We start from the raw sequence: 9743 nt of genomic DNA, 5'->3' as shown, positions 1-9743 counted from the left end.
CACTCGGGGTCCTGTTCTGCTCTCAGGGGTTGTGAAACCGAAATGTGTGTAGCAGAGGGAAATTCTGTTCTCAGGGCAGCTTTCATATAGTAATTGATAGCCTCTTTAAAAGCTATGTTGTGCTGCTGACATTTAATAAAGTATGCAGAGCTTCATTTGATCTATGGATCTATTCCTTTAGCAGGTTTCACAGTAGGCACTTTTGCAATTCCCCCTGCCGTACAATAACTACTGCGTTCATTTACTGTGCAATCCTAAACAGAGTTACATCCTTCTAAATCCATGGTTTAGGAGAGCATAACTCTGTTTAGGATTGCACTTTTAAAGCCTTTGCAGCATTATGTAGCTCTATTTTTGTGTGCGTAACCCGTAGTTGTGGCAAGGGGGTAGAGGCGATAACACCATGCCCACCTCCTCTGTGGAAGCCTGTGGCACCAAGCTCAGTGTCCACCAAGTGCACTCTTTAAAAATCCACCACCCAGCTGGCTCTTTAACAGCCACCAGCCTGACAATCAGCTACCTGGCAACTCCACTCTTGCGGTGGGAAAGGAGAGCAGCGGGAGAGAAATTATTCTGAGGTTGCTATTGGTCCCTTGAAGGCTTGGCCACACCCCTGTGGGGATCCCAGGTATAGGGGATCACTGGGAATTTCCCAGGCATGACCAGCCCCTTTAAAAGGCCTGAAGAGGAAAAGGAGGAGGCACCAGCATTGGCTCCCAGCCCAGAAGGAAGTATCAGGCTGGCCTGGGTTGGCTGACTGGATCCAGGAGGTAATACGTGCCTCTCTGCATCAGAGAGTAGTACCAACCACTTTGAAAGAAGTGGTTGTGAGATCCCTCCTGAAGAAGGCATCCCTGGACCCAAATGACCTAAACAACCACTGCTCAGTGGCTAATATTCTATCTTTGGGCAAGGTGCTGAAGTGTTGTTGTTATACAGCTTCAGGTGGTCTTAGAGGAGAGGGATTATTTAGATCCACTTCAGTCTGGATTCAGGCCTCGCTTTGGGATGGAAATGCCCTTGACTGATGACCCTTGCCAGGAGAATGACAGGGGGAGGGTGTCCCTGCTGGTTCTGCTACACCTCTAGTGGCTTTCAGGACCATCAACCATGGCATGCTTCTGGTTGGGTTGAGAGTGAGGGGCCCCAGGCATTGTTGGTTCTGGTCTTACTTGACCGCCCGATTCCAGAAGGTAATGCTGGTGTTGTGGGACTGTTGCTCAGCCTATTGGCTATGGGGTTATGAAGTGTTGTCCCCCATGCTATTTAATATCTATATGCGCCCCCTCGCCCAGATTGTCCGGAGGTACGGGCTTGGATGTCATCAGTACGCTGATAACACCCAGCTCTATCTGATGTTGGACGGCCGTTCAGACTCTGCCCCTGATGACCTTTCTCGGGCGTTACAAGCCGTGGCTGGTTGGCTCAGGCTGAGTCGGTTGAAACTAAACCCGGCAAAGACGGAGGTCCTGGGCCTATGTCGGACCGGCCGGGAACTGGGGCTCCTTCTCCCGACCTTCGGCAGGGTGCCTCTGGTGCCCGTGCGGGAGGTTAGGAGTTTAGGAGTGCTCCTGGACTCTTCATTAACAATGGAGGCCCAGGTGGCAGCCACTGCTAGGTCAGCCTTTTACCATCTGCGGTTGGCCCGGCAGTTGGTCCCCTATCTCAGCCGCGAGGACTTGGCCACTGTGATCCATGCGACGGTCACCTCGAGGCTAGATCACTGCAACGCTCTCTACTTGGGGCTGCCTTTGTTACAAATCCGTAAGCTGCAGCTGGTGCAGAATGCTGCAGCTAGGCTGTTGATGGGTCTCTCGAGGAGAGACCACATCCGGCCAGTGCTGCAAGCGCTGCACTGGCTGCCTATAGCATACCGGATTTGCTTCAAAGTGCTGGTTCTCACCTTTAAAGCCCTGAATGGCCAGGGTCCAGTCTACCTAAGGGACCGCCTTTTCCCGTATGTTCCCACAAGAGAGCTGACATCAGCCGGGACATCAAGCTCTCCCAAACCAAGGCCAGGGCTTTCTCGGTGGCGGCTCCTACCTGGTGGAATGAGCTCCCGGCGGAGACCCGGGCCCTGTGGGACCTTGTACAGTTCCGCAGGGCCTGCAAGACGGAGCTCTTCCGCCAGGCTTTCGAGTAGGAGCCGCCACCACTGCCACTATACCATCTGCGTGGCGGGATTTACCATCTACCTGGCCTTGGGTACGGAGGGATGCCGCCCTGAAGAGGAGCCTCGCGCCGCCCGGAAGACGAGCCTGCGCTCCGATTTTTACATCGTCGGCCGCCAATGAGGACTGACCATCTTGAACTTTCTTATAATTGAACTGTAGAGCACCATTTTAATTGATGTATTTGAAATTTTAATGTAACACGCGTTTTACCTTCGGCGTTTACCGCTTGTTTGCCGCCCTGAGCCGTACGGGTAGGGCGGGATATAAATCCCAGAATAAATAAATAAATAAATAAATACATAAATAAATAAATTTGCTGTTTCATTTGAACTAGGCTGGCTTGAACCATTTATAACGATGAACCATGTATAATGATAAAAATCAGATGAAAAGAAGCATCTTTTCTCCAACCCTTGAATGTAATAGAAATATTCTGGGTTTTATCTCTGAGTCTTCATCATTAACAGTGAAACAGAGACTAAGTGTTTTTTTTATTAACCCAGGATTATTTTTTTCATGCCATTTCATGGCCAGATTTAAAGACTGTAGTAGCAGCAGCAGCTTCACTCACTCATATAGATGCAACTGGTTCTGCATCACTGGGAATTCACAAATTATCCATCCCCTCCAGGTATGGAGTTCATAAGTACTTTAACCCCCTTCTTAAAAAGGGGGGAGGCAATGCAAGTCTCTCCTTTGAGAAGTAGGAAATAAAAATGAAAGCAATCTGGAAAAGCCAATACCACTAGATGAGGGTTGTAGGAGAGATAATGTGTGCTCTCAAGCACAACTGCTGCAATCCATCAGCATGCACCCAGCAATCAAGGTGTGAAGTGCAAATTCAGGTATTATGAAAAAGACTCTCTGTGGTCTGTGCTATTTATTTCTTGGAGTTCCCAAAGGCCTTGTCCATGGCTCTTTACGCCTTTCTTGTACAATTCCTGTGATCATAATGGCCATCATCTCAATCTCTTTTGTGTGTGACACACCTCCGAAAGTGAAGGTTCTGCTGTATTAGAAGCCTAGTTCTTTACACTTTCTTGCCCTCTGTTCCCTACCTTCCTTCCCTTGCTAAAATTTTCAAGAGGTGGTAAATGAGGTTTATCTATTGTTACCTTTTGGGAATTGCAGGAGCTGCTGCATTTATTTTCCTACTTTTTAAAAAAGTCATTGCCCAAAAAGCTATTTCCCCCTCACCTCGGTATCTAAAGACAGTTTGCAGTTGAGAATCTCCATTTATGGAGCCAGTAAATAATTTTTCACCCCTGAACACGTTTTGTTTTTTTCCTTTCCTCACAGGTTAGAATAGTACTAAAGCACCATGCACACATGTTTGTTTGTTTGTTCGTTTCTCACATTTTTATCCCGCCCTCCCCGCGAGCGGGCTCAGGGCGGCTCACAACAAGGGCATCAAGTGTCAGTATAAGACATTCAAATCGAAATAAAACAATCAGATGAACATTAATAAAGTGCTCAGTGGTATTATTGTTTCAATCACATCAAGATGAAGGCTTGAGAATATTAATCTGAGGGATATTAACCCAGAGCCCATTTTGGCGGCGCTAATCCATCACAGTACTGTAAAAGTTTTATATTGGGCCGTCCCTCACGATCGTTGGTGGAAGTGGTAGTGGCGGCTCCTACTCATAAGCCTGGCGGAAGAGCTCCGTCTTGCAGGCCCTGCGGAACTGTGAAAGGTCCCGCAGGGCCCTGATCTCCTCCGGGAGCTCATTCCACCAGGTAGGAGCCGCCACCGAAAAGGTCCTGGCCCTGGTTGCCACAAGCCTGGCCTCTGGCCTCTCGGGGGCCTGGAATCGTGTTTACATGTCACAAATTTACATGTTCCCATTTCTGTAAATCTTTTTACACACTGTTTATGAAAGACTTTGTGCTCAACACATACCAAGACAAGTTCTGATATTTTGTCAGGTTGGTAATTTACTTAAATTTCCTTTCAGTCATAAAGGTAACCTCAAGCATTATGCTTCCCCTTTGCCAGGTTGCCCCCCAAAATGGCAATGCAAATGTTACTACACTAAAGAGAGAAGGAACTGGATATTTGTGGATAATAAACAAAATTGATGTAATGCCTTTTAATAAGACCAACCAAAATGACACAAAACATTGTGCGAGCTTTCTAGCTCACCAGAACTGGGGGGGGGGGGTTAACATGGGCCAACATGGCTGATTACAACTTTTTTCTTTCTTAATTATGAGCCTTTTGTCAACAGGCATCAGATAAGGATCCTTTGTGGTAGATGTGTACCTAAGTAGTCTAATAATATCACAGCAGTGCTCAAGAGTGATGCTTCCATTGTGCTCCCTTTGACTGTGAAGTTATTCACACTTGGGAAATTCATTTTATTACAATACAAAAAAGAGGTTGGAATTTGCTCCCTCTCAGTTTTTCAATTTTTTGTTTCCTAGGCAACTGTCAATGCCCGCCCCCAGCGTATCCTTGATACCTCCTCCCTCACTCAGTCTGCCCCAGCCAGCCCTACCAACAAGGGCATGCACATACACCAAGTGGGGTAAGTTCCTTACTTATACCTTAGGTTTACTGTCGTACACAAGTTACTTTGTGCCTGAGGGCTAATGTTTGTGTGTGTGGGTGTGTGTTTACATTAATACCATTCTCATTTAGTCTTGGCTCTTATACTCCTGTTTTGCTCATGGAAGAATGGGAGGGCAATTTTTCTGATTCCTCCCCTCCCACTGCAGCTCCCACACCACTTCAACCCCCATGGTATTCCTGGGGTCTGGTAACCCATGGGAGCACAATTTAGAAGAGGAGTTTAGAAGACTACTGCAGGGGAGAGATGAGATAGGAAAGTTGCCTTTTGACTTTCACACCTCTTGCAAACCATGTGTATTTTTCAAGCCACCCCTCTCCAACAGTGAACTATGAGATTTCACATCAGAGCAGTTTCAACCAAATCTCTCCCCTTATATAATGATCTGGTACAATCACTGCAAAGAATACTGCACTTCTGGTTGCTGTTAAGGAGACATGTGAAAAACAAATTGTGGCACCTACATTTACACTTGGTTGTAAAATACAGACAATTCGTAGATTTTAAGTTAAAATTTCACATTTTCTTTGATGACATTGGGGCAAGGGCCAAATGCTACCACTTTGGGGAACAATGCCCCCAAACATAATTGCTGTATTCACAAGAATAAACAAGATTGCTAAAGCAACAGAGAGACATGGAGCCACTATTAGTAAAGGCAGCCTGAACATTCCCAGTACTATGTTCACTCATATTTCTTTCCCCTTTACCAGAGGATCACCACCAACCGCCAGCACAAGTAGCTCCAGTTTGACAAATGATGTGACAAAGCAGCCTGTCAATCGGGACATCTCATCTGTAAGACCTGCAAATGTGGGCAGCATGGGGGTGCAATACACTCCCCACTCCCACCAGTTTCCCAGAACAAGAAAAATGTTTGACAAGGGCCCAGATCAGGTAAGGTAATGGTCTTCCCACTAGTCCTTCCAAACTGCTGTTACCTTATTGTATTCTGATTCCTGCCTTACTCTTAAGGCTCTTGGATGTGTGTAACTCATAAAAGCATTCCATACTTCAGTCTGTGGAAAGAATCTGATCATGTTTAATACCACATACTAGTGTACAAATTTTCTGAAGAGGATCAGAGGGAAATGTTGGTGTTTGTGATGTAGAAAGAAACAAACATGGTCAGCGCAGCTCCAGTAGACTTGTGGGTGGTCAAGAGGCACTGAGGTTTTTATGCATCCTATGCACTATAATATACAAGGGCAAGTTGTGGCCATTCCACATCTAGCTGCCCTTGACCTCCCAATAAGCCTGAGTCAAGTCCTAGTCAGTGCTGTCTTCTACTGTGGTATCTTCGTGTTGCGGTAACTGGTTCTTGACTGATTATATCATCTTCCAGTCCAAGGTGGCCAAACTTGCTTAACATAAGAGCCAAATAGAATAAATGTCAGATGTTTGAGAGTCGTAAGAATGAACAAATATTACACACATTTTTATTGGAAAATATGTAAATTTGCTTTTTATAAACATTAAATGAGACTGCCAAAAATAAAAACAAAAGGAGTAAAAGCAGGTATTGATAATGACATTTATTTCTCCAATGATATTTATTTGTCTGAGAAAGAAAGAGAGAGAAAGGTGGAAAGAAAGAATGAAAGTTGGAGAGAGAAACGAAAGCAAATAGATGGGGGAGGGTGGGAGGGGAAAGGAAGGAAGAGAGAGAGAGGAAGGAAGCAAGGGAGGGAGGGAGAAAGAAAGGTCGAAAGAAAGCAAATAGGTGGGGAGGGAGAGAGTAAGAGGGAAGAAAGAGAGAAAAACAAAGAAAGTAAATAGATGGGGTGAGAGGGGGAGGGAGGGAAGAAGAGAGAGAGAAAGAGAGAGAGAGAGAGAGAAAGAAAGAAAGAAAGAAAGAAAGAAAGAAAGAAAGAAAGAAAGAAAGAAAGAAGATGGAAAGGGAGGAGGAGGAAGGACGGAAGGAAAGAAAAGAGAAAGGTGGAAAGAATGAAAGAGGTGGAATGAAAGAAGGAGAGAGAGGAAGAGAGAAACAGAAACAAAGAAAGCAAATAAATGGGGGAGGGAGGAGGAAGGAAGAGAGAGAAACAAAGAAAGCAAATAGATTAGGGGGAGGAAGGAAGAGAGAGAAAGGAAGGAAGGGAGAAAGAGAGAGAGAGATAAAGGTGAAAAGAAAGGTGGAAACAAATCAAATAAATGGAGAGGGAGGGAGAGGTGGAAAGAAGGCACCTTTAAATGTTTCTCCAGCACACCCCCATGCCCCCACACCAGCTGACTTGGCTTGGAGAAGAGATTTAAAGAGACAAATGCCTTCTCAAAGCTGGTGGGCGGGGCCACGGGGTGGGGGCTTCAAGAATGCCTTTAACTTTAAATGTGTTCTCCAAGCCCCCTTCCCCTGCTGCTGTGCCGGCTTGGCTTGAAAAAGGGGTTTAAAGAGACAAATGTGTTCTCCGAGCCAAGCCAGTCAGCCAGTGTGGTGGTGGTGTGGTGGGGCTTGGAGAACACATTTAACTTTAGATGGGGAGGGAGGAGAGGGAGAAGAGAAAGAAATAAAGGTTTAAAGACATAAAGAAAGTGGAAAGAAAGCAACTAGATGGGGGGAGGAAGGGAGGGAGAGGTAGAAAGAAAGCAACTTTAACTTTAAATGCATCCTCCAAGCCCCTCCACACCCCCACACCGGCTGGCTAGGCTAGGAGAAGGGATTTAAAGAGACAAGCCAGCCAGGGGGGCGGTTTGAGACTGCATTTAAAGTTATGTTGCTTTCTTTCTCTTCTCCCCCCACCTCAAGCTACCCACTGAGGGGAACACTGGCTGGTGAAGGAAAAACCTGCTGGGAACCATACAATGCATGTGAAAGAGCCACGTGTGGCTCCCAAGCCACAGTTTGGCCTCCCCTGTTCTAGTCCATGTGAAGCCAGCTTCCAGAGGTTTTTTTAGCCTCCGGCTCACACATTTTTGTCTTAGCTCAGGAAGCAGGGCCCCAGAGCAAACTAATTTAATCAGTAGCCAAATAGCTCACTCACAACTTTGATGCCAGGAGCTCACAAAGTAGAATTTTTGTTCACAAGACTCCACAGCTTAGAGGGAGCATTGATCATATGGATAAGCATATGGATAAGCATATGGAGCAGAAATCCATCAGTGGCTGTTAACCACAAGGTACAGATAGGAACTCTCAGGTTGGGGCAAGTGATGCACTGTATTCTTGGTGTTTGAGGGGGGGGACAACAGTGGGAGGGTTTCTAGTGTCCTGGCCCCACTGCTGGACCTCCTGATGGCACCTGATATTTTTGGCCACTGTGTAACAGAGTGTTGGACTAGATAGGCCATTGGCCTGATCCAACATTGGCTTCTCTTATGTTCTTAAAAGGACATGAGAAATGTTTGTATTTTCATTTCATCACTCTTTTCCTCAACAGACAGCAGATGATGCCGATGACACTGTGGGACACAAGAACTTCATGTCAGCCACAATGCAGACAGGGTTTTGTGACTGGAGTGCCAAATATTTTGCCCAGCCAGTGATGAAGGTACAGTCTGTCTGTTTTCCATAACTTTTTCTGAATCATAGAACTGGGCAAATATGCTACCCGTAAAACGTGAATCATTCCCATATATATTTAGTCAAAGTGTCTTCCCAATGCCCATTCCCCATTCATAGTCTCCTATTTCTCAATTATTTATTTTACTTCCTGCACTGGTGCTGAAGATTGATTTTTAAAAACAGCTATTTCTTTCCTTCCATTTGTTAATAGGCATGCAAATGGATAAGTGATGTAAGGCTTATTCACAAAACATTTCCCAAGCAGATAATATGTTTGTGCTTCTGAAGGCTTCTGAGCCAATACTAAACCCATCCCAGATGCGCTGGGCAGATCTGGTTTGGCCCCACGAGATCATTTCCCCCTTAAGTCCATGAACAGCAGGGAAAAGGTCTGTGCTTGGGGAGGGAGGGAGCATGGAAGGGAGAGAGAAAGGGATTGAAAATAAAACAGCAAATATTATAATGTCCCAGTATAGATCTATGGTGTGGCCTAATTTGGAATACCGTGTGCAATTCTGGTCACTCTATCTCAAAAAGCACACTGCAGAGCTGGGAAAAGTACAGAAATGGGCATGATGATTAAGGGGTTGGAGCAACTTTCGTTGAAGGAAGACTTAAGGGTTTGGGCCTTTTCAGTTTAGAAAAGAAACGACTAAGGGGGCACACGATAGAGGTTTATAGAATTATGCATGGGATGGAGAGAGTTGAAAAAGAGAAAAATTTCTCCCTCTCCTAAAATACTAGAACTCATGGGCATTCAATGAAGCTGATGAGCAGTAGATTCAGGATGGGCAAAAGCAGGGCTTGTTCTGTCTCCCATTCTGTCAGAAAGCAGAGAGGAAAGTTTCCCAATGCAGATGTCCTCCCTCCTCAACCAGGAGCTCTAGTTCACAATGGTGGAGGTCCTCTTCTAATACTAATAATTGAGAACATAGTCCTTTGCTGGATCCAGACTTGGAGGTCTTGGATCAGTCAGATGTCTCCTCAACCAGAGAGGAGGGAGAACTCTCAGGGGGGAAAGAGCCACAGGTCATGCCGTGCAGATTTGTCTTTTTTCCTCAGGATTTGTCTTTTCAAAATTGCTGCCTAAGGTTCTCCATATTCTCAAGATCCCACAGAGTGAAAAAGAACCAGAATAGCCAGATCCTGCTAGACCTGCAGGCTCAGCTATAGCTTTCCCGCAGATGGAAACCATTTCCATGGCCTTCCCTTCCCATCGTTTTTTGACAGGTTTGTCAAGACAGAATGACAGGCCCCTGCAAGGCCAAAAGCCAATCACCAAATTATTTCCTGGCTCTGTTCCATGGTTGCAGAGGCGTTGAGACAGTTCAAACCATTGTCAGTGCTCCAGTGGCTGACCTGACCTCCAGCACTATCATCTTGGCAGATTCTGACAGACTTCCCAGGGATCCCTGCAGTAAGAGGACCAACCTGGCCCTCCACAAGAACTTCAAGACATCCTCAGCAGCTCTGCAAGCTTCCTCAGCCCACTAA

General features: G+C 45.9%; 1 protein-coding gene across 1 annotated transcript in view; it reads left to right on the top strand.

Moving 5' to 3' along the window:
• RPTOR (regulatory associated protein of MTOR, complex 1) overlaps positions 1–9743 on the top strand; it is a 455351-nt gene that overhangs the window by 356624 nt on the left and 88984 nt on the right. Inside the window, exons 20-22 of the mRNA XM_015408620.1 lie at positions 4602–4705; positions 5461–5644; positions 8125–8235. Of these exons, the coding sequence (XP_015264106.1) occupies positions 4602–4705; positions 5461–5644; positions 8125–8235 (399 nt within the window). The remainder of the gene's footprint in view (positions 1–4601; positions 4706–5460; positions 5645–8124; positions 8236–9743) is intronic.

Source organism: Gekko japonicus, unplaced genomic scaffold, assembly GCF_001447785.1.
Source record: "Gekko japonicus isolate JY-2015 unplaced genomic scaffold, Gekko_japonicus_V1.1 scaffold57, whole genome shotgun sequence".
In the NCBI taxonomy this organism is placed as follows: Eukaryota; Metazoa; Chordata; class Lepidosauria; order Squamata; family Gekkonidae; genus Gekko; species Gekko japonicus.
This window is presented reverse-complemented; position numbering and strand designations above follow the sequence as displayed.